Source organism: Hirundo rustica, chromosome 15 (genome assembly GCF_015227805.2).
Source record: "Hirundo rustica isolate bHirRus1 chromosome 15, bHirRus1.pri.v3, whole genome shotgun sequence".
Lineage (NCBI taxonomy): Eukaryota > Metazoa > Chordata > Aves > Passeriformes > Hirundinidae > Hirundo > Hirundo rustica.
The window spans coordinates 7,474,123-7,500,064 of NC_053464.1; the positions used below are offsets into that span (position 1 = coordinate 7,474,123).

The 25,942-nt window shown below is 42.1% G+C and overlaps 1 protein-coding gene across 1 annotated transcript; it reads right to left on the reverse strand.

Moving 5' to 3' along the window:
* Nucleotides 1–444: 444 nt before the first annotated feature.
* Nucleotides 445–24,509, reverse strand: PDXDC1 (pyridoxal dependent decarboxylase domain containing 1). The gene is made up of 23 exons (XM_040078729.2): nt 24,435–24,509; nt 18,674–18,747; nt 18,094–18,159; nt 16,856–16,939; nt 15,823–15,969; nt 15,097–15,286; nt 14,472–14,540; nt 13,897–13,975; nt 13,298–13,382; nt 12,337–12,385; nt 12,140–12,241; nt 11,850–11,975; nt 11,090–11,140; nt 10,119–10,182; nt 9,209–9,297; nt 8,491–8,596; nt 7,342–7,513; nt 6,567–6,685; nt 5,625–5,746; nt 3,697–3,789; nt 3,514–3,610; nt 2,339–2,443; nt 445–1,558 (listed from the first exon to the last, which is right to left on the reverse strand). The coding sequence occupies exons 1-23, from the start codon at nt 24,453–24,455 to the stop codon at nt 1,299–1,301; spliced, it is 2,370 nt and encodes a 789-aa protein (XP_039934663.1). The 5' UTR covers nt 24,456–24,509; the 3' UTR covers nt 445–1,298.
* Nucleotides 24,510–25,942: the final 1,433 nt, after the last annotated feature.

Here is a 25,942-nt window from a genome sequence, read left to right on the forward strand (position 1 = left end):
ACCCTTAAACTTTGCAGATTATCAAAGTAAGTCGCACTACCACTACTGTCATTATGGTATTAAATGATACCTGTGGGGGGGAAAAGGGAGGGAGGAACCAACCCAAATGGAGCAAACTGCAGTACTTGAATCCAGTTCTAGAGGGAGGGGAGGGTTTGTATCACCACCAGGTTACTTGGGGAAAGCAGCTGTTGTCAAAGATGGCTTTTCCACAAGAGGCTCTGAAAATTTGCAGTGAAGTGATGATGGTGATTTGGGGGAAAATGCTTTTATGCATTGCATTTTGATTTATTCAAAGCTTTGCTTGTGCATTAAGTAGTCCCAGACACTGAAGTTAGGCTGTATGTAAATAACCTAAATAATGTCTTTTGACTCTGTACAATTCCTACCATAGGTAAGTTACCGCTATTCAAAAAAATAAGTGTTGAAACCATCACAAATGTATTGGTTTTTCAAGCTTTACTACAGCTATCTTTAAAAATACACAACAGAAAGAACTCCAGTTACACTGCATGAACATGGTCAGTATTTGGTGTGTAAATGCCGTGCAAAGGAAAGTAACGGTGCCTTGTGCTCCTTCCCAGGGCAGGGGCAGGAAGCTGGCCAGGCATGCAGCTGCACTATTGCTTTCCAGAAGGCTGAAAATTCACTGAACTCAGGCCCCCTGAAGTGGTACAAGAGCAGGAACAAAGGGCTGATGGCTCCTCAGTGACTCCCATCCACAGGGCACCCGTCCCTCCACAGTGCCCAGCACCCCACGGCCCTTGGGCAGGGTGTGGGCAAGGAAAGAGAAAAGAAGCAATGCAGAACTAGGGTGGCTGCAGGAGATGTTTTGCAGGAGAGCCTAAACTGAATTTTAAATACTAAAAAGATGAACAGCTGGCAGTTGTTTCTTATAAAGTATAGTAACATAAGATAATTTTATAATTATTGGGTGCAACTGTATTTTTCATCGTGTGCATGGCTGAGTGGTTGGTTAGCAACTTGTCATGCGTGGATTCCTGCAGGAAGGAGAACTGCCAAGTGTTTCTACAAAGGTTCATGAGCACTTAATAAATTTCACTACAGCTTTGGTGACACCGACATGGAGATGATTAAAGCAACTGTAACAAGTGTACAGTAAGACAGATCTCTGTCCCGGGGAGGGAATGTGTATTTGTGCAAAATCCCAGTTAATAAGTTACAGTAGTTATTACTGTACTGCGTGTGGCACTGTTCACATTTTCAATGCATCGTTACCACCCTGCCTCCCTGGGCAGGGGCATCCTCAGCACAGTCTGAAATCCACGCTCTGGATTTTATCTTAGACTTGCTTGGTCCTCTACCTTGGTGCAGTCTGGTGGCGATTTGTCACTGTCAATGTCCTCAGTGTCTGTCTTTGCCTGCGCCACCTCCTTCTGCTCCTCTGCTCTTTCCATCTCCAAAGGTCCTTGCTCTTGGCCAGGGGAGAGATTTGGGGGTCTCTGATCCAGCTTGTCCAGGTCATCACAGTGGCTGATGGAACTGGTCTCACTGAACCCATCAGAGCTTCTCAGAGACCTTTTGAAAGCTTTCTGACCTGTCAAGTGTTTGAAGCATTCAGTACCCATGAAGGCAGCAAATACAAAGAGCAGTGTGCACAAGTTCAGTTCCCAAAAGGAGTACTGGAATTTTGTAACAGCAGAAAAGTAGTTTTTGTCTGTGTGTTACTTTGGACCCTGGACATAGACAGGTCTGCAAAGTAATAGCAGCTGTTACTGTGTCCAGTGTATGCAGAGACAGAAAACTGAGCTGAAGCCAAGCTGCCTGCTTACAAACTGAAATCTTCCCAGGATAAACAACTGCACTGAAAGTCATAGGCTGGAAGCTATCAGCCCAAAAGGTGAGTTAAAACTGGGTTTCCAGCCAGGAAAATCATCATTAATTACTAATACAACTATGCAGAGAATGCTGTAGATTTAACAGGTCTTCACCTCAGAACGGCTTAGGCCACAAAATGTTTGGTGGCAACAGACGTGAGCTACTGAAGTACATGACTACATGTTATTGTCCTTTTATTTTGAATAAAACTTCTGGCTGTTCACCTGTTCGTTTTTAAAGCTCAATAACCTCATAGTATTCCACAGGAAGATTCCAGACTTCATGGGCAGTTGTTAGTTAATGGGACAACTTCCTGTAGTCACAGGAAGAACATGTGGGGAGAAAATAGCTTGGGGCAGCATTCTGTGCCATGTGTACATTAAGGTTTTTAAGGTGGTAGAAGATGAGCTCTAGTTCAGCTGTTACAAAAGATGGAAAATCATGTGGGTCTTCCAGAGTCAGGACATTTTAGAAATTAAACTCAGACACAGGAACTTACCAGGAAGTCTTTGCTTTGCAAGGCTGGAAGTGGGAGTTGGCGGTGGAGTGCTGCTTGTTCCTTGGGCCTTTGATACATACATAGATTCTGTGGATTCTAGAGAGCCTGCAGGTTGAAAAAAATAAGACTTCTGAAACAGCAGGATTTAAGTTCAAACTGTCACGTGTGGGTGATGCATTTCTGAGAACCCAGGGATGCGAGTGCTGAGACTTCACAAGTGAATCGTTTTCCCTCACCCTCATTTCACAACTTCAACACTCTGAAGTCCCATTTCCTTCCTGCCCTGGCATGGGACATCGGTCAGCATTCAAGGGGAATGGGCTGTTCCCTGCTTTAAGAACCTGCCACTTGGCGCATCCAGAGTCACAAAGGCCCTGAGCACAGCAGGAAGCTTTCCCTGCAAGGTACAGACACACAGACACTGGGCCACTGTCCTGGCTGGGACAAACTGCTGAGCCCAGGAATATTCATTCCTGACTGCCACAGTACTTTTACAGTGAAAATTTAAATTTCAGGAAGTATTATGTTGATACGTCAGTCTTACTGATGTAAAGGCTTACAGACAGCTTTCTACATCCCCAGACACAAATTACAAATCTGAGAGTAAAACGCAGTCTTTCCCCTTGCACCATTCCGTTTACTGCCCTTCCCACACAGGCCCCAGCTGGCTTTAACCTGCCCTCCAATTGCTGGACGTGCAGTTTACACACAGACCAGCACTCAGCAGGATGGCAAGAGCCAGGTGCCATCCCAAAGCAGGATTCCAGGCAGACATCCTGTTCAGGGGCACAGTGGAACACGAGTGCCCTGGAAGCGTGGGAGAGGATGCACGTGTGCTCACCTGAGGAGCAATGTGCTAAGGCCAAGCTACCCCCATAAACTCCTCCAGGATATGCAACCAGAGATCACAGGAACCCTCTATTAATAAGTGCCAGTGTCTATCGTGGCTTTTTTTAACGCGATTCATCATGCAGGAACAAAATGTAAACTGTATGAGAGAGAGAAGATTCTTACTGGCTGTTACAGAAATAGTGCAAAGCTTGTTCCTGTACCTCCAGAGGGTGGATTATGTCACTCATGATCAAAGCAGCACAGGAACATGTGCTGCAGGTCCAGTACAGAACTGAGCAGTCCCAGTGCCAGCATGACAGAGCTGCAGGTGCCCCGAGCCCTACCTGCTGTCAGATTGAACGTCCTTCCCTTGGGCGAGGCTTGGAAGGGAGAAAACCAGTTCAGCACAGAGCCCACCACTGGGATCTGTCGCAGCAGCCCCTGCAAAGCACAGTGCAACAGCGTGAGCACAGCCCCAGGGGGTGAGCTACCTCAGGGGACCACAGGGCTGGTGTTTGCCGCCTCACCTCTTCCAGCAGTCGTTCTTCATTCGCCTTCTGAAGCTGAAGCTGTGCTTCCTGTATCCCTTTTCTAACAACTTCAGTCATGTTTTCCAACAGCTAATAAAACCCAGAAATAAGGATATGTATTATTTGGACTTCAAACTCTCTTTTTAGTTTAGGTTTTCAGGATGGAGACAAGGTAATCAGATATTTTTCTAATTAAGTACAGTATGTGAAAACCTCTATTTTATTATGACTATAAATTAAAGAATCTACATACCGACTGCAGGATTTTTTAACACATAAACCCAGAAGAAAAAAATGTAATTTTAAACAGGAATGGTACTTTTTTTTTTACACTTAGGAATGAGCCTGTGACCCAAATTCTTTGAAAACCTGCTTAGCATATTAATGTTCCTCAGATTAATGTCTGGGAAGAATGTTTATGTTTACAGAATATATTTTGGTTCGTACAAACACCCAGGACTTAAATCAGCCTCACAGTAACAAGTTATGTATCAGCCTATAGGTTCACATTGTTTTCCTGCTCTCATAAACAACCCCTGCTCCCTGAGGCAGCCCAGGCCAGCACCAGCAGGGTTTTACACTGCCAAGGGCAGGGAGTTCACTGGGACAGCAAGGAATGAACAAACCAAGCTGTGTCTTTGTGCGAGACTAATGCCAATTTCCATGTATTAATGTTAGTTTTAACACTTCCTCCAAAATGCCAAAAATTGTAACTGTCAGCTAATAAAAGACAAAGAGGAGCTGCTCCTTTTCCCTCAGGGAGAGGCCAGCCAGGAACTGACCCCCATGGCAGCTCAAGGCCTGGGGAGGGCACTGGGGTGGAATTCAGAGTACCAGGAAGAACCACGGCATTTCTGACCCAGCCATCTTCAGCTTTGGTCCTGCCTTTCAGTGCCTTTACTGCATGTCTCATAATGTGGGCTTTTTGTAAAATCCTCCTTCTTGTACCAGCCCTCCTCTTCTGAGAGGGGCAAGAGGCATTCACAAATGGGTTCTGCTTCCCAGCTTTGGATCTAACGGTGAGGATCCATAGATTTACTGCAGCTGGTACCAAGGACTGCACCCTTCTGACTCCTCCACTGCTCCATTCCTCCCTGGAACCCGCAGGATCCCAAAGGACCCATTTAGTTCCAACCTCTCCACACAACAGTTACACAGCTGAAGGTGCTCTACAGACAAAACATTCCTCATGTCACCCTCCAAGCAGCACAGGGAGTCAAGAGTGGGCAGGAAGTCACTGCTAGAAAAAAAAATTCATTCTCATAATCAACATATTCCCATAAGCAGAAGTAGGCAAAGTGTTTCTGAAACTTCTATTTATTTTTGACGTGAGAAAATTAAATGCCCAACACTAGCAGGATGAAGGGACAGATGTAATGCAGGTCACTTAGGAATTCTATTTTAGAGAACATTTGGAGAACTCCATTCAGGTAAATGCTTTAACAAATAGAAATTGCATCATCAGCTTTATTACTTCAATAGGTAACTTGGAATTTCTGGGTTTAAGACACCAGTTTTAAGTTTTCCACACATTTTAGAGCATAGTTTCATCTTAAAGCTGGTATATAAAGAGTCTCAATCCCACCACATCTAGCAGTGAAGAGAAACACCAGCTAACAATCAACCTACATCTTCACTTTTGTTTTTTGACAGCTTGAAATCTGAATGATAAAATGAGGCTATTTCAGTACTACTAAAGGTTTTCATTAGAACTACTGCACACAGGACCATGAACACAAATCCAGACATCCTCACAATATAATCCATAATTCTCCAGATGTAGACACATTATTCCTTCCAGTAATTAAAACTCCTGTGGACAAGCACAACTTTTACTTTCACAATGAACAGAACCATGTCCTGAAGCCAATATGAAAGGGGAGAAAAAAAGGTGCTTCAATATTTTGTGAGTTATTAATACATACTCTTGAATTTTCTTCAATTTCTCTGCCAGTTGCTGCAATAGTTTCAACCAACTCTGACACATCCAGATCCTCGGTGACCATGCCAATGTAAACACAGTTCTTCTGCCCTCCGAATTCTGGACCTGGGGGCACAGGAGAGTCAGGTCTTAGTGCTGAGCAAATCTGCAATCCTGCAAAGGCTGCAGCACTCGTGCTGGTGAATCTGGAAATCCCAGTACACACCCCCCTAAGGGCAGGATCTGTGTGGGTACAAACTATGCAGGCCAAGAAAGTTCAGCCCTGGGGGTTTTCAAAGGCAGGAAACACCCCGAGCAAGAAAAATAGTGGATATTTTATACAGTCAAGGAGTTGTATTATAAATATCAGTGTTGAATATGCTTTAAACTCCTTAACTTTCTGCCATTTGCAGACTACTTGGTTCCACAACCATAGGGCATTTCATTTTTGACAGCTGATCAGAAAAAGATCAGAGTTCTGAACAAGCAAATTAATATTTTCAGCTATCATGTGGCACAGTGTAAATGTGAAAGTGTTGCCAATTATCAGAAAAGTAATCTAAAGCTTTTAGTTGAGCCACAGGGAGCAGTGAAGCCATCAGTGCCAGTGGGTTTGGAATGAGATCTGCTTTCCACTAGATCCAGCACTGCTGGAGAAGGCTCAGTTCACACACAGGAATGCTGCAGCTTTTATTCTTTCTGGCAAGGAAACCCTTCTTGGTCTAGTTGCTCACACATCAGTTTTCACAAGGATTTCTGAGGACAGCTCACCTGGTGAGCACTCCTGAACTGAAACATGGGGGAGGTGGGAACAGTTACAGGTGTTCCTTTTGCAATAACCATAGGGGCAGCAATACATTCTGCATTACAATGACCTAAATCATTCCAGCACAGCTAGGAGAATGGCTACTAGCTTGAACAGAAGTTCTTTAAATAGTGCAGTTACCCAAAGAGAAGGTGAGATCCGACTCCAGCTCATTTAACTTTTTCAGAAGTTCAGTATTGATTTTTTCTAGTTCTTTTTCTTGTTTGTCATCATTCTTCCCATCACTGTGATAGTTGTACCTTCAAATCAAGCCAAGGGATAGTAATTTCACTTTACAGTACATACAGAGGCAGCTACACATTTAGCACATTTCCACAAATTCCTGTATTTTATAAACAAAAAGCCTCAGAACATTCCAGCTCCTACCAGCAAGTTTATTGGAATTTGTCATCAGGAATTGGGGGGTGGGCTGAGCTTGCTGCTGCAAACTCAACACAACAGATTTCTGGTTGCTATATTGATTATACCTGAACTGCTTTGACTTTCCAGAATCCTTCCCAGAGGGCTGCATCAAAGGATCAGAACAGATACTTGGAGGGTTTTTTGAAGTCTATTCAGCATAGCACTCAGTGCCATTACAGATAAAAATAGAAGTTATGTTTGGCCAAAGACAGTGGGATGCACTTGCTCATTACATATTCCCTCCCCATACACACTGCCTCTAATGTTACAACTGGTGCCCAAAGCAGCTCTTCAGCTTTTCTTTAAGAAATAATCAAAGAAAACAATTTTATAAAGGCAATTTCCTAAAAAGCACTCAAAAGCTTCAAAAGGGTGCAAAGCCAGATAAAGAGCAGCAAATGAAATTTCCAAATCACCAGTGAAGAGATCCCCCACATGGTCCTGTCTGCTCAAGCACAGTGCTTGCAAACACAGCATGAAGAAAATAATTTACCTCACAACACCTAATCCTGGCCAGCCAAGATCTTCAATATACAACAGGCCAACTGTTCTTCTCACTTCTTGCTCAAACTCCTCTCTCAGCTGCAGAGTGCTTGTCAACACCGGTATCTTCATTTTTAAACAGTCTACCAAGTGATCAATGTCTTGTATTTCAGTTCCTAAAACTGCAGAGCAGAAGTGTTAGTGTGTGATGGATGTGACACAGATGCCTGAATTAAGGATTTGTAAAGGAGCTGCTCTGCAGGTTAATCACAAATATAAATATCTTAGTCTATGTAAGTAGGTTTTTGGTTCAGTTATCTATGCACTGGTATGCCAAAATGAAAGGAAGTCAGGATTTAATAAAAACCTAATAAAAAGGATTTTTTCATGTTACAAACTAGTAAGGATATATTACCATACCCTTTTACATTACATCAGTAGCTAGGAAAAAACCAAAACCTGCACAAACATCCTCTTCCCATAGCCCAGCTGGTCATGAATTAGCTCCCATGCTGGTTTAAAACAAAACATCACAGCATCACCAAGAAATTTTCTTCTAAAATCTACTGTTCTGTGTACACCAGGACCCTCCCTCCTGAGTGTCAGCTGTTCTACAGCCAAAGCCCCTCATCCCACACAAGCCAAGAGGAGCCTCTGTGCACCCCGAGCCCTGCACACTGCTCTGTGCTTCTGCACAGCCTAAACTAAGAGTACAAGACCCTTCACAAAACCCAGATTTTTTTAATATCCCCCCTATCACCAGTAATTATAGAAAACCCTGGAGGCTTAGTAAATAATTATTCTAGCTAAGTAGCTGTATTTTGAACACAAACACCATTGCAGTGTTGAAACACCTGTGTGAAAAGGTCAGGCATCTGGTGTTAAGCAGCTGAGAGAAGGAATTTAACTGCTTTTCCTGATGAGTTTAACCAGGAAGTCCTCTGCAGAGGCAGTGAGGCAACATAACCCACAACAGCTGGGCTCTCACTACTGCACCCAGTCTGGGGTCAGCAGAATGATAAAGCTGAGGCAGTTTTGTTTATAAGAAAATCCTCCCCACAGAAGAATATCCTGAGGAGCTTCTTGAGCCCAGGAGATTGTTGTAGCATTCCACAGCAAAGGCCAGCATTTACAAGGGGCTGACTGGAGGGACTGTTACCTGCAGAAGTCAGGAGCGGGCTGAAGCGCACGCACGTGCCCTCATCCTCCAGTTCCACCACATCCACGCCGCTGGCAGGAACCAGCTGTGCCAGCTGCTCTCCCAGCTGCAGGGACAAGGCACAGTTAGGGACCTGGGCAGAGCATGGCCCTGCAGGCCCTGCCTCAGCTCAGGGAACAACACGGACACAGCTTCCTCTCAAAATTCTTGCACCAAAATACTTCACCCTGTGGGTGAGACGACTGAGTTCAACGGATCCTTAAAGTCAGGAAAATTTGGGGTAAGCAGCAAGTGTTACAAGTCAGAATTTTCTGCTAAATTGTCACTGCCTTTAGGTGTGCCATGATTACTGCACAAGGGATCCAAACCAGCCACGTGCTCAGCCCTGCCAGCACAAGCTTCTAGAATTAATTCAAGGGCTGGAAAAAGCAGCTGTCTGTTCAAGACAACACAGGCACGGGCAATAGGGCATTTGGCTGATTTAAAAGAATTCTAGTTTTCACATGTACCCACAATTATGTGTAAAATGATCAGAAATGTGAAAGCACCTTTGCTTCAGAGCAAATGAATCTTTTAAACAGCCACAAGTTTTGCAAAAGAAATTAGATGGAGACTATCTTTTAAACTGCTCTAACAAAGGGTTTGTAACTCCTGATGACCCCCCTGAACCATTGCACTGGCACTCCCCTTCCCTAAAGAAAAAAGCATCCATTCTCACCCACTGATTGAAGGTATCATAAATGTGCCTTTCATTGCTTATTATGGGGTGCTGAATAGTTGAGGCCTGTGCAGCATGTGAGGTCTGATCTGAATCCAAAAGACACAAGAATCACAGAAGTGGATTTTTATTTACTTAATTAAATAAAAGGCAACCTAAAATTTAGATAAAAGACAATTACATTTCCAAGCCATTGTAATACATCTATACCATGCACTGGGCCTGGAGCAGATGAACATGGCCGTTTTTGTAAAAATATGTTGAAGGCGATAAATACTAGAAGTAAAACAGAGTTAAATACAATAGTTAAAACAAACAAACAACCCAGCAAAATACTTCTGAGTTGAGGTTAAAATGCCCCAATGGAAATACAACCAGTGTTTTCACAAAGCAAAATCCCATCACAGTAGGCTGCAATATTTAATACCTGTGACAGCATTTCCAGAGCTGTTCCCAATGTGTTCTGCTGCTTTTAAAATTATTGCAACAAGAACTGTAATCACTAAACCACAGCAACATGGTGCTTGCCATGAGCTATGAAATGTTTGAAAGGAACAGAAAACCTGAACAAACCAAAATCTCTCCCCACCAATACACTCAGCCTTCAGCTTGTAAGAGCCTTCCATCATCTGCTCCCAAAATCCAAATCATATGCAAATCTTCTCACTCAAGAAGGCAGAAAATTACTTGTTATGAAAATTTAAAACACTGCAGTCTGTCTAAAAAAAGCTATCATGTGTATGGTTTGTCAAAGATTATGACCAGCATTCACAACCTGTTTAAAAGCATATTACAAGAGAGAACTGCACTACATCACATTTATCTCATATTCATTTGGTGAATTAGTAGTTTAAAATACTGTATAGAGGGGGGGTTTTGGTTGTTGTTTGGTTTTAAATAAATCACATACCTCTGTTTGAATATTCCTGGAAAAACTTGAAAACCACCACAGGTGAACTCAGTTCATCTTCAACCTTCAAATGAAAAAAAAATTTCCCCTGTTTTTTAAAAGATTTGATACTGTGTACAACTCCTTACACTGCTGAGCAAAGCTTGAGTTCTCTTGGAAATCTCCCTGGAATCACTGGGAAACATCAAAGAAGTTCCAGCAGGAAAAGTAAGATTATAATTGATCCTGCTTTGGATCAGTTTGGAGAAACAGACTGGGCTACTTCTGCAGACAATCTGAGGCTACATTTCACAGTCCTAAAAATGCAGGATTTCTTTAAGTAGAAGGGTAAGGGATACAGTAACTTGAATTCCCAAGGCCATTAATACTCTACAGCTTACTCAGTAAGCTGACTACAGTTTCTATACATCAAATACCGACTAAAATTCAGGGGTGGGGTCAGGGAGTAAAATCACCAAACTTTGCTGGACAGAACATCTCACAGAAACTGAATTTGGAATGAGTACATAAGCTGTAATTTCTAAACCTATTTCTGGTGTTAAAACCTCAGCTGGGATAATTTTTGTGTACAATTTCACAGGGTTCACAATATGATCTCAACAGCAGGGTAAGATGCAGCCAGAATGTCTTAGACACTTATGGAATCTGGTTTCATAGATGTATTACTGAGCAAACCCATGTTCTAAATGGAATTAAATCAAGCTCTGAACACAACTTCTGGATGCTCTTCTGCACTGCCCTGGTGTCCCAGTACAGGGCAACAGAACAAACACGATCCAGAGGTCACACACAACCAAGCCATGAGATTTCACTGAACACCAGAACTTAATTAGAAAGATTCCAAGTGTCTTAAAAACAATGGCTATGATTTACATAATATTTTTAAATAATTTACTCTAGTCAAAGTTATTCTTGTCATTTAACAGGCAGAAACTAAGATATACAACCAAAGTATTAAAAGTAGACTGTACCGAAGTCTTAATGAAATCCAGGTTTTTCAAGTTTTCCAGCAGCCTTTGACTCTAGAAGACCAGAGCAGAAGGAGAACAAATGCAGGAGAGAAATACAGTTTTAGAAGTTGGAAGTTATTCTGAAAAACATTTAACAGTCACAATTTTTGAGCACACCCCTCCAACATGTCAGCCTCATCCAGTTTTAATTTGTAAATTTAGAATGTAATAGAAAAATATTTTCTGGGTTTAGTAAAACACTGACTATGAAGTATGGCCTTTAAAAAATAATAAGAAGCACTGCATATAAGCACTGCATTTTGTAACTAACACATTATATTGGATCTTAACTTTTACTAAAGGACGGACTCCAGACATAGTGCACTTGTACCTCAAGAAATGTTTTGAAGTCCTTTTTACTAGGTTACTATTACTGAAGTCAATACTATGCCAAGTAGAGTAGGAAAATAAAGTCCCTCTCAAGAGCTTTCAAGCAAAAATAGTTAAGAGAAGTGACAAAAAAGGAAATGATTGTTACTTCACTGTCCAGGACGAAAAAAGACTTTTTTTTCTCATTTATAAAAATATACATACAATCTAATAGTAAAGGCACATCCCTGCCTCAAAGATTCTTCTGTGCTTTCGTTGAGGGTGTAACAATATGATCGAGCGTTATACCGTCAATAACTGCAGTATTTTAGTTGAATCTTCTATAACACATTGCAATACCCAGAAAGATCTGTCAAGAGCTGTCATAAATCACAGCTGAGCTGTTGCTCACCAGTTGTGAGGCATGTTTTATCCTGTCCACAATGCCATCGTGGCCCAGGTACTGCAAGGAGAGCCACAGGGGCAGGGCACGGAGCTTCTCCACGGGCTGGCTTGACGTCAGCCCCGCTGCCAAGGACTGAGGAGAGAAAAAACAAACCGCTGGAAACCGCTCTTCAATGCTGTCACTTTTGCCAGCTTTGGAAATGATAATTTAGACGCTTCTGAAGAACACGGCAGCACACTGTGATCAGAACCAAAAGCCCAGGGTCCCCAGAACGGCGAGTGAGAACCTGCACATACCAGGGACGGATCCTCGTGTCTGTAGAGCGTCACTGCAGGCACTGCGGGGAGCCCCAGCCAGGAGCCCAGAGTCAGAGTCATGCTGTCGCATTTGGTAGCAGCCTGAAGTTTATTACAATAAGCACAACATAAGCTATATGTACTTTGATTAACCTTACACAAGCACATTTTAAATTTCTAGATTTAGTGAAACATACCAGTACGGAAGAGGAGACATAACCCAAAGCCAAAGTTGCCAGATTCACGCTGGAAAAAAAAGAGTGGGTTTTGCATATATTAAATATGTATTAAGAGACAGAATTTTAATCTGCAGTTTAAATATTTCATATTGATGCGTAAGGGGAAGTCATTTTTGTTCTTTTTTTTTTTTTTAACAGTTCAGGAGATGTTGCTACTTGGTATTCCAAGACTGAAAACTCAAAAGTAAAAATCTACTTAGTTCTAAAAATTTTCAGTCCAACATTTGGTGAAATCATCACCCAAGGTCGGATCCATAATTTGGCATCAATTTGGTATCAGAAATAAATAGTATGCAAATATAGCTATTCTACAAAATACTAAGAGAAACAGTTTTCATTTCAGCTTCAAAAAACATAATCTTAAAACACTGGAATCTTCATTGACATTATCAAAGTTCTTGGAATTTCTTTTTCTCATGGTTTAATCCCGCTCCCAGTTCTGCTGCACACTGCTGACCCAGACTCCCCTGCCCGAGTCTCTGACCCTCCAGGGCAACTAAACGAATGCCCTGGACTCCAACAGCTGCCTTCTTGACAACCTTCCCTGAAGTGTCATTTCATCCTCAATAACCGCTGTATAACGTCCTGACTCAGAAGGTCTTTTTAGGCTTCCCTGGCCTACAAGGTCTTTTTATTCATATTTCAAGCTCTTCAAAGCAAGGGCAGATAAGATTACCATCTGAATAAAAGTAATCACAGATCACTAATCTGTGCTGATATTACCTCTCCAATTAATTCTTCCCGTGTATGTAAATCAATTTTATCTCTCAATAACAAAATTACAACCATATAAAATGCTCACTGTGACAAAACTAAAGTCAGCCCTATGGCTCCCTGTGAGCTGTCAAATTAGATGCTGTCTGTTAGTCAGACTTTTTAATGAATGCAGCTCTACAGAGATAAGTCTCCAGTTCCATACCCTTCCACATGGAGCCACATCTTGTACTGCTCACAGAGCTCCTTCAGCCGGCCCAGCTTGTCCGTGTGCCCCGCACCTGGAGTCCCTGCGTTGAACAGGGCAAAGGCAGTAACAGCATCAGCGCTGAGGCTCCACCAAATCAGCCTCTAGTACTGAATCACATCTCACATCACCTTCCAGATCCCAAGCAAATAAGTCACTTCCCTCATTTATACTTAAATTTGGTACATGTGTTTAATTAATGAGAAGAAAAATACAACTTTTCAAGCTAAAGTTGATGGCACATCCATCAAAAGATTTTGAAGTGTAAATGTAAAATTGATTTTTAACAACAGAGCTGCACTCTCTTAAGTAAGTTACAGTCATATTAATACATCAACTGACATATGCAGAACTGTAACAGCACAATCCAAATTTAAACCAGTTAAATAAAATCCCCTTTAGACAGATAATTATTGCATGCTCATTAAGATATTTCCGGATATTTCTTGCTATGCAATCACTGAGATGTTTAGGAAAAAATATTTTTATTTTTTTATTGTTTATGTATTCATGAAATAGCATGGGGGTTTTTGTGATTGTTTGTCCACAGCACTTACCAGCATTGGCCACAAGCAGTAAAGGCAGTTTTCCGAATTCAATATCATCTTTAATCAGTCTGTCCAGCAAAGCAACATCCTGGTACCAGTAAGAAAACAAGGTGTTTGTCAAACACTGAATTATTTCTGCTGAACTGGGAAAATGCATTAAGATTGAAAATGAACAGCATTCTGAAGTTCTGAAAGGAAACATTCTCAATGTCCTTGGTTTTGGCTTGCACTTTCTTCTCAAAGGTAAAACAATCTGAAGGCCAAATGAAGCATTTGTGAAAAATAAAACACAAATACACCACATAGTTTGTGAAAGTACTCCAACTACTCCTATTCTCGAAATCTCGCACTAAAAAGCACTTTACTCAATAGCCATTAAAATATTCAGCAAATGACAAGACCAAGATACGAACTGCTTTTAGAAAATTTCCATCTATGATTCACACAACTTTAACACAGAAGACTTAGAGGTTGAAAAAGTAAATGTATTAACAGCTTTTCGTAACAGCATACTTAATATTCATTTAATGAGGCTTAAAAACCAACCAAAGCACAGAAAGAGCTCTTAGGGAAGACAAACTTACCATTTGGTGCTGAGATCCAAACATAGTGTTACAAGGCACACGGCACACGCAGGAAAGGGGCAACCCTAACTGCAACAGAAATGATGGAATTTCAACTGAGAAATCCTCTTTTCATGTGCTCACAAATACAGAGTGACATAAAACCCAGTGCGACAAGAGGTACCTTAATATTACGTTATAAAGTAAGTTTTCTGTGAAAACTTATAATCAAATTATTAAGGAAAAAGCACAGGACAAATTATGTATGTTTGGCTTCAGGTCTATCTCACATGACCAACAGCTTGTGTAAAGCACAATGCAACCTGGAAACAATCACTCGCTTTTTAAAAAGCTAGCACACAGGATCCTTTCACTGGAAATATTCAGAAAATTTCTCTTCCTCCCACTGTGTCACTGCTGCAAAACACAGGCCGTAAAAAACACTTCAAGTATTTTTCCCAGACAAATGGTTTTATTTTAAATGTATAAATCCAATATAGCTGACGTTATGCTCAGCATGGACTCTGCTTCCTTTGCTGTTATTTCCACCACGAGGAAAAATAAGTTGTGAAAATGCCCAAAGCAATGCAGGCAATATGAGGCCAGGTAGGTTGTAACTGCAGCTAAAACCCCATGACTGATTTACCTGGTTGCAGAGAGCTTGGCCCAGGCCTGTTCTGGCTGCAGAACTGATGTATATGACAGGCTGCTTCGTGTAGAGCACGTTAAACCCCTCGAGTGTATAATCCTCATAGCGGGTGTGAATTACAAGTCGACAGATTTTTAAGAGACCTTCACGATCATCTTCATGATAATAGGCTGATCCATTTTCATACCTGCAAGAAATCCAAGTAAATACGAGCAACAAAACCAAGAAAACCAGTCAGTTTAGGGACTAAAATAACACTGACCAACTAAAAAGTTCACCACAGAATGGAGAAGACAATAAAAAGCCCTTCCATTTTCCCAGGTTAGAGTAGATCAAAAGAAAACTTATATGAGGCTGAGATTAACAATGAGAGAAGCCCAGTATATCTTTTCATTTAGACTCAGAGTAAGAAAAAGAAAAATCTGGGTTCCTTTAAGATCTCATTTAGAGAGTTCAAAACCTTGCTTACTAAAAGTGAAGTGTGGGAGGAAACACACAAAAGGCTCCATTCTGCTTTTAACACAGACTTTAATTCTGGACTGCTCATTTTAAAGATAATGCAACCTGATATTCTTTAGGCTAGGTTAAGGTTGCGTTTCAGACCTTCTAAGGATTTCTAAGTTTGTGGCACAGCAATTTCTTTTGCTGACATCCTCAGTTGAGTCACATCCATTTTTAAACACTATCACTACCTTGTCACACAAATTATTCCCAGGGACTCACCTGAAAAGCCTGCAGAGCCAGAGAGTAGTGTCAGAAAGGATCCTCGTTGTAAGCTTTCTCAGTCTTTCCCTGTCCAGCACAGATATATAAGCAGCCAAACTATGTCCCAGTAGAGCCATGTGACTCTGTTCACCAAGGTTCTGAAGTCTGCAAGCCAGAACAGAGGAACTGCCAACCAAATTCAAGCCACGGGTATCACAGTAAGATGGGGTTTATGGATTTTTAATGCAGACTGGCAGAATTGGTTGACTTGCAATTTAAATACTTAGCAGAGAGAAGTGCAGTGTATCACAGCCACCCTCGTGCCACTGTGTATGACACACTGAGCTGCCAGGGCACACAGCTGCTCACAGGAACAGCTCCTGCTCTTGAATCAGCCAACATGAGCTGGATCTAAGCACCTTACCTGCATGGGACTTGAAAAGTGCATTAATACATTTCTCTCCTCGGCACAGAAAACTCAGGACACTTACATTGCTATTTTTTAGAAGCACGGCTTTTCTTTGTTGGGGTTTTTTTGTTTGTTGTTTTTTGAATGTTAGTTTTCAATAATCCTCTGAAGATCAGTTAGTACTATTTCCATTTTACTGAAAAATGGAAACAAACTGTATTTCCATTCATTTTAAAATCTAGAGATACATGATAAAAATCTGTTGGTGTTCCCTTTTTTCCACTTTCAGAAAGTGGCATAAAATGAGCTGTCACATGAGAAACAATTCCCTTGTAGAACTCAATTTAGTAATTAGTATTGGAAGCTTTTAAGAAAGCCAAGCCTCATGCGTTATTCTGCTACACTATACAATGTAAGGTGCCTTTAAAAAGTTACCTGGTTGCACAATATTTTACACTTTAAAATACATAATATATATACTTATGTATATCAGTAGATATACAAAAATATATAGATAAATTATATATACTGAAACACATATAGAACTTAAAATTAAGTGGATAAGTTCTATAGTGATGAGAATATTAAAAAAAAAAAAAAAATCAGGTGTCTTCCAGATACAGTAACTGATATTGACCTTACCTGTAGGACTGTGAAGTTTCCTCCTCCTCCTCTCCGTGCATTAGGTTCTGAACTAACTGCAGAATGCTCACCATATCCTGGCCACTGGGAGGGGAAACAAATCCACATTAAGAGACACAAACAGGAAAATACCAGCATCTAGAAGAGCCCATCTGGGACACTCCACTTTTACTGAACACTGAGTTCAGCACCAGAAATGGTTCCTTGGCCTCAGAAAAACTGATCACAAAGATGAGAATGCTGAATCAATACAACCCTTACTTGCTTACAGTAGGAGACTCAGGAAAACAAATCTACTGATACCTGAAAATTGGGTCTGAAAAACCTGACTTCCCAACACTGAAACACTGAATTCTCATTGCTACACAGCCAACCAGAGCAGTGGCTAAGGATCCACATTTTGCTTCACATGAACCAGCTTCAGCTCATAACTCAGCACATCTCTTAAACAATTCCCTACTAATCTCAGTTTCTGGCAGACACAAGCTACGTCAGGCTTCTCACATGACATGGTAAAACTGGAAAAGATCCACAAACCTCAACTTTTATAAATCCAACTAAAATTTACAGTAGTCTAAGAACTTACATTGACAGTTGAAATTGCTTTTTATTCATAGGGAAGATAACTCAGTGTCTCCACTCAAAACCAGAGTTAGTTTCTGCACAGCAGAGACTTAAACAGCTTTTGCAATATTTTCTGAAGTGCTAGCTTGAACTCCTGCAGGATCAGCTCCCGCAGAGAACACAGCCAATTTAAATCTTCATTCTTCAGGTGCAATGGTCTTACCTGCCTTACACACAAGAGCTCTGTTTAATTTCTAAAGACACCTGAAAAGGAGGGAGGTTTCTGGGGTTGGGGGGGAGTTTGTTTTTTCTTACTGTTTTCTACCATATCAGTCTCAGTTATTTTTTTTAATCTGGGTACTTTAATTCAATAGAAGTTTATGTTTACTTCGAGTCTCAGTCACAGCTGTAGGCACCACTACTACATCAGATCCCAAGAGTCCAAAATTTCAGTCACTGAGGACAAGTAATCTTATTTTCTCTTTGCTACATGACAATGGAAATAGTTGGTATGATTACAGTATTACTTTTTCCCCCCCTATGTGAGTGTGGGGAAAATTATGGTGTTGAAAAATGTTAACTTTTCTATTAGTGCAAGTTGTTTGGAAGACAAACATGCAATGTGTAGTTTAAGATTTTGAAAAGAGCATTATCTAAAAATTGCTGCTGCCTACCTGCCTTGGAGTGGTCCAGGAATATCCTTCCGTGCATATTTCTTTTCATTTTCCTCCTCCACTTTCCTAAATTAAAGACACAGAATAAACTCTGTACTTAGTTTGTGTTTGATAACATCAAATATGTAATTGACTTTGACTTGCAGAAATACATACTGACATGTATCTATTTCATTGACAACAGGTTCAGAAATAAACCAGATGAGATCAACATAGAAGTTCAGCTCAGACTGAATTAAAGAGTTCCCAAGTTGTTAGGGTTTTTAGTTCTTTAGCAGAAAGAGAGAAGAATCTCATATATACAGGAATCAAAAATTACTTGCACTGCAATAATAAAAAAAAAATCCTAACTTTGAAAAACAGACTTGTTTTGGCTATTAGAGAACTTGCATAAATTTACTTTAAAAATCCCAGCATTTGAGAAACAAAGATGATTTGTATAGGTGTAAGCTTCATAATGATAATATGACCTTAAACTACCAGGAAAATGAGGGTTTTTTTCTGCTTAATGCCAGTGACACAAATAATCCCCCCCTTAGCACAAACAACTGTTGTTTTTTGTTGTATCCTTTGCACACACCTCTGGTTGTCTTCCAGCATCTTCATTGCTTCGTTCAGATTCTTCCCCATTTCTGCTAGAGTAGGGTCCACCATCTTTTAGGAAAAAGATAGCAACTTTCAAGAAAAGATCACAATCCATTTGTCTTACTACTGTCTCTACAATCTCATAAATCCTAGAAGGGGTTAAGAATGCAACATCTGGACCTAGAAAGACAAGAAATATCCTTTGAGACTGCCCTAGATGAGAAATAAAATGGCATCATTCCCTGCCATTTCCCCAGCAGACTTTTACAACTGTAGTTTTCAAAACAGATGACAAAACACCTAACCCAAATACCCTTGTAAATCTATTTTTTTGTACCTTTAAACCAATTTTTCATCTAACTAATTGGAGAAAATCCCTTTACACAGACAGAAGAGTGAAACTAACCTGCAGCAGGCAGCTAAGACAGGCTGACATGCAGCAATTATCCTCCAGCTGCACAGAACAGGCCAAAAATCCTGATCTCACTGCTGAAATCAGGTAACCACAGATATTGCCAGGATGGAAGAGTTTAAAAATCATGAAACATATTTGCCCTGAACAAGTGACAAGCTCAAAGTGCTTCCCAAAGAACTGCTCTGGCTTTGAAGAAGTCTCTTTCATAAACTTTAACCCAAGAGGCCTGACAGAAGCTGGTGACAGACACTGACACAAGACACCACGACAGGAGCATTTATCCATTTAAGGATTAGATGCCATTTGAAGCTTCTAGAGAGTGTGGCAGGTGTCATCTGGCAGAGCCTGACTTACCTGTATTTGAAAAATAAATATACCCCAGTGTGAGGGTAGAAGGCGACACCTCACTGCTAAGCCCCATCACGTTAGATGGAAACCCCCCCGAGATACTCAAGTGACCCCATTACAGAGTCCCTTCCCCCCTGCCCCTGCATAACCCCCATAAATTCAACACCAAGCCATCACCCACGTACCAAAGACTCTGGTGGTTATCCCTGCAGGCTGCTGCTAAGGCTGGGGGAACAGGGGGAAGGGACAGGGGCTGTTTAAAGAGAAAAACCCCACAGGCAAATGCATTCATTCAGGCAGATACAGACACAAAAGCAAATTTAATCACAGAAGGTAGTGGGATTCATTTACGTGAGGACTTTACACTATTTTCATCCGGAAGACTGATCAAGAAAGGAAAAAAAAAAAAAAGTTGAGAGTTACCATATGTTCAAAGACTATTTTTAACCAAATATTTTGAGACTTAACTCATATTACAGCAAGTGGTAGGTGGCTGAAAGAATCAGTAGCCGGCCATGGGCACAGTGATCAGACAAAGACTGACAATTCTATATTCTCTGGCTTTGACAAATGTTTGGGGGAATAACAAAAGAACAGAGCAAGTGCTGAGTAATATTTTACTATCAGAACTCCCAGCATTCAGCATTAAATAGGTTTTTACACTTTTACACTGACTTGTACAACAAACACCAGGTATGAGGGTCACAACCTAATTAAGCACTGAGTGACAACGCAGTACAAATACAAAAGGTTCCAAACCTCATCACAGATTAAAAGAAGCCAACAGATACTGCAAAGATTCAATACTCAGAAGAAAACAGATATAGCCAAAGGAAAATAATATGTAATATGTCCATACATTTTGAGTGGTTTCCAGAATTGCACCATGTCAAAGAAATTCTGGAAAGAGGTTCAGAAAAAAAATATCAGTTTTGCTCCTGCAAGCCCTTAAGGGAATAAATGATTGGACTTAATCTACTGATTGTGATTATCTCCCATAATTTAATTCAGGCTGCCATAAAACATGATCAGTGGCTGGAAGGCGGTTACTTGTTTGAACCTTCCTTAGCATCCCAGGCAAATATTCTAACAGGTGTGCTGTACATCAGGACTAGAGATTACAGAACATTACAAAAAGGGCTCTGAGCTGCTTTTGTTTGCTACTAACATAAAATTCACCTGCTGAAATGACATCAGATGTTAAAAACTGCACATCCTTACCTTGTGACTCATCCTGTCTCAATCACTAATAATTACACACACATTAAACCCTTCTGCCAATAAGATGGCAGAATCACTACCTAAAATACAGCTTTAAAACTCCTAGAGTTACACTAAGCTCCAAAAAAATGCTATGAAATCCACCAAGAATTTGAATTCTGATATGGGATGAATTGGAAAATTAATCCCTGCTGATTTTTTCCAATTGCTAAGTGGATATGCTGCAGCTTATTTTCTCCTCTGAATTCTGGAAGGAGAAAAAGCCCACCTTCACTTGCTGCATGCTGAACTTTCCATATGCTCCTCCTCTGCTCACATTAGTAAGGGCATGGGGGTGGGAAACAGAAGATTTTCTGTTTATTTTAAGCAGCAAGAAAAATAGGTGTGGGAAAGTTGCAGCAACAAACCATTTAGTTAAGAAAGGTTTCTGAACACACTTTAATAACAAGAGCAGTAATAAACAGAGTATTTTCTTCATGGTCTTGAACTGGTTTTGAAAACGACTGTGGGAGGAGTTCCTGAACACTCCCTCCTGAAGCACAGGACAGCACAGGTGTTGAGGGGGTTAAAGCAGCTGCAGGAAGTTTCTGCACTCAGTCCTGGGTCCCAGGCAGCCTTTGACCAGGGGAGTTACAGGACATGCAAATCCTTCCAAGCTCTAAGGAGGCACCTGCCATGGCTTTTTCCTTCCAGGTTCAGCATCCCAACGCCTCCTGCCCCTCACAGACCCTGACATACCTCACTCAGCCTGCTTCCACTTTTATCATTCATTGCCTTCAAATGTGTTAATCCAACTCCTTAAGGTTATCCTGCAACAGCTTTGATTTGTAGTCACTTCCCTATTCTGTAACTAATCTGTTACTATTTTATTAAGTACTTTGAACTGTTTATGATTTTATATGCATGATGTCACACCTTGGAGTCACTTGGCAGCTGGGGAGAGGATAAGGGGCCATTCACCAACTGTGATAAGACTGAAAATTAATCATAAATTCAAAAGGGAGAATGCTGCTTCTATACCAATGTTTTACAATCTTGATTTTGCATTTCTGTAGGCTGTACTCCTAACGAAATAAAGGGATGAATTTTAAACTGTTTACATAAACTAATGTTTTGCAAAGCAGCTCACAGGTGTAGCTCATTCCCTGTTTCACGGGAACACATTTTCCCACTATATTATTACAACACCTTAAAATGAAGTTTTACCATAAAAAACTAAAACCTCTTCTCAACATTTAAATTAATCTCAAACAATATCAATATTCTTCAGCCAAAAGAATATTGTTTTTATTGTCCAGGGTAAGAAAAGTTTAAGATAACAAAAAACAAGCAGATACTTCATGATTGTTCGGCTTGAATAAAAATGGCAGCGTCATTACAAGGCTTCTGCTTATATGTATCTGCTCTTTTAATCTTTATTTATGCCCCTGACATGCAGCAGGAGCTTAATGCAGCTCTGCTGTTGTAGTTTTCTGTAAAATCACAAAAGGATGTTGTGGTAAATAGTACAGCAACAAAAGAGCCACAGGCTGAGCAAGAAACCACAACAGTTTTCATGTTTAGGGAAAATACTGCTGTAGAGACAGCAAGAAGTTACAAGGAAAGAATTTGCACTATTTTACCATTGACAAAGTCACCTAACTTGAAATTTAAAATCCTACAGAAGATTGGTCATTTCTATCAAAATCCAAATGGGGAAAAAAAAGAAAAATAGAATAGTTAAGGCAAACTTCTGAAATTTAACACAAGCTTCCAGAATTATTTAAACAAGTTCATCCCAACAAAAGATTTCTGAATTTCAGATAAAATTAATTGTAATTATATCACTTATGACACACAATACCTTAAAAAATAACACAAAAACATTTCTGCTGAAACAAAGTTAATTTGCAAAATCAAACCAAGAGATTTTTGGTGTGCACACCTGTGTGTCAGATTCGACAATGGTTTTCATTGCAGTCTTACTGTGCAATGTTTGCAATTCTCATCAAGTGTCTCATCTGCTAAAAAAATATTTTTCTATTTGCTAGACCCTAATGACTGTAGTCACACAACCTCACTGCATTACAGCTCATTAGGTGATTGTACCGAAACTGCGATGAAAAATACACAGTTGCAACAAACTTTAATACAAGTTAAAAAGTACTTATCACATCACTGGCACCCTGCTAAGCTACATGCACAAATACACAGCAAGGAGAGAATCCATGGTTCAAATAAAAGACAGTCTCAAATCTATCATGATAATGCTTAAATAATGTCCACAAGATAAGCGGACAGATATTCTCTGCAGAAAAATGTATCCCAGCTCGGAGGAATTTCAAATATATTTGGGGAGAAGACAGTTCTGACATACCATGCTCAAGTCTTGACAAACTGCAAATTGTACAGATTTACCACAATCTTAACTAAAGACTATTCCCAGAAGGGCACTTACTGCTAAATATCTAGAAGACCATAATTGTATTATGGCATTTTATTATACAGAGGACTACAGCTTTTATCACATGTGGAAAAAAGCCGTGATAAACAAGAGAGAAAGTAAACCAAATGATTATTCTTGACACATATCCATCTGCATGTATGGAAAAATCAGACATGAAAGTTTTTGCAGACCATTATAGACTTCCCCACATCAAGAACAATCAAAACATGGACTTCTTTTAGGTATTTCATTCTTACAGTGTGTTTATTGCTTCTTACGATTAACTAGTCAAGCAAAGAACTTGGTCAGTACCACATCTGCCCTGTACTAATGCACCTTCTTTAAATAACTATGTATCATATGCACATTCTCTTTGAGTCCAGTTCATAGACAGCATACTCCAAACTATTCCAATGAAGTTTTACTTAAATAATTAAAATTTTTCAGAACAGGCAAGAGTCACTTCTGTCAGCACCAGTAAAGAACCTAAGCATTTAAACACTAACAAATACTCTGTAACAGTGTATTCTTCAGGAAGCTTATAATATATCAAAGTTTTTTCACCACCAACCCATTAGCCACGTCAGAAGGATAGTTCCTGAACTTCCTAACCATTTCACGGGAGCACATCCCAACCAAATTTCTCTGGACCACCCCAAGGATCACATAAAACCGAGCATGCTGCATATAGTAAATGACGCAAGGAGGGGCGTGTGCATTAAGCTCCAAGCACACAAAGTACTCGTTATTGCGGAGGCATTCCGTCCCCACAGCCGCCGAGGGACGGGGACACGCTCCGGGCAGGGCAGGACCCTCAGCCCCAGCACAGGTGTGGGGCAGCCACCGACTCCCTGTGGCAGAGGCAAACAGGCTCTGTCTGGCACTCACGGCTCTGCAGAACCAATATTTGCTTTCTACACCGCACCGGGCAGCAGAGCAAACACAGAGCAGCGAACGCCTCCATTTCGATTTAAAAAATGGGTAAAATAGTAATTTATTTAATAATATTTCCTCTCCTATCCTGCTAAAGGCTAACACTCACAGGAAATAAGCTCCATTTTTTTTTTTTTTTTTCTTTTTTAAACGAAAACAAAAAACCGGCTCCTAAAGCATTTCCTGATAGTTATCCTGCCTAGTTCCAGATCCGGGACACAGATGCTGGTCACACCTGCGGCTGCCGGGGGGACACGCCCGGAGGCTCCACCGCTCACCCAGAGCTCCGGCAGGCAAAGCCGCCTCAGCCCCGGGGGCAGCGCCGCGCACCGAGCCCCGGCCGCCGGCGGCCCGCGCCCCTCCCCACGGCCGCGGCCCCACCGCACCCGCCACTCGCGGCGCTGCCCCGCAGACCTTCTCCAGCGAGCCGTCCATGGCCGCGGGCCCGGCGGTGCCGCCCCGGCCGCTCCACGCTGGCAGCGCTGACGGGGCCGCGCGGGGCGGGCCGCGCTCGCGCGCTCACCTGGGCAACCGCCCGCCCCCCGCCGCACGCACCACCGCGCCGCGACGGACGGGGGGGTGCGCGGTGCCCACGCTGCGCACGGCGCGGCGGGGCCGGGCCCGGCCCTTCGCTCCGCGCACCGCCTGAGGTCGCTTCCCCCCACGCCGGCTGGTGGAACAGTCCCGGGGAGAACCCGGGTCAGTGACAGATACTGGCGCATGCGCAGGGAGCGCGGTCCGGGCGGCGACGGGCGCCTGTTCGGGAGCGGAGCTATGAGTTCGTAGGTTCGAGTCCCCACTGCGGCGGGTCGGGGCAGGCCGGACCCCGGCAGGGCTCTGCGTGGCTCCAGCCTTCGCGAGCCTGTCGGTTGTCACCCCGCTGTCGTCTACGGGGGCACCAAAGTCTTTTCTCCGCTTACGGGCTCCGCACCGCAGGGCTGCATGACCGAGGCGGACAGCGCGCTCCTGCCCGTGGTCTTCCGTGTGACAAGCAGACCCCGGAGAACCACACCCTGGGCTTTTCCTGAGCTTTATTCCTGTTCTCCCAAGCTGGAGTTACTTTTCGGTACATATCCCTTGTCCTATTAGTGCCATTGCTGTTATTTGATGGCACTGTTAGCAGCTGGCGCTGTTTTGCGCAGGGATGTTGTTGGGATGAGGAGCCGGCAAGGGCAGCCCTGGGCCCCGACACTGCGTGTCCGCCAAGTGCTGGGCAGCGCGCTCTACACTCTTATTAAAATTTACTTAAATCCACAAGCCCTCCATGCCTATTTTTAGTCAGTCGTTCATGGAAGAATTCATGATAGTTTCAAAAGCATTATTCCCGGTCACAGAGCGAACTACCACCTCCTGCCTGGAGATGGTTCCCTCAGCCAAGCCTGGGCCCATTGCCGGAGCCCGGGGAAGCTCCCGGCGCTGCCGCCTGCGCTCCTTTTCTTTCCTGGCCGAGGGGGTCTGTCCTGCAGGACACGAGCCACCCTCGGTGTCACCTCACTACGTGCACTTCAGATCCGCTTTGTGGCACTGGTTCTGCGTGTACAAAGCTGTGTACACGAGTCTCTTCAATAACCTCACATTACTTGTGGCTTTCTCCTCAAGTTGCCTCAGCAGCAGAGGGCAAAGCAGAGGAACCCCACGGGCTGCTGCTGCTCAGCAGGTGCGCATCGGCCCTGCTCAGACTGCAAAACAAGGGCAAAATTGAAAAGAAAAAGCCGTAACCACTCATGTAATCACACTCCAAGGAGATCATTTTAAAAAGATAAAAAGGAAACTGCCTAGTTTTTATTTGTCGCACAATAGTTGCGGCACTAATGCACAGTGACCCCGTGGTGCTACTTAGACCAAAGCCCAGGCGACACAGTCACCTACATCTTCGGGCTGAATGCACAGCCACCTGAGAAGCGAGCCCACGAGCTGCCCTG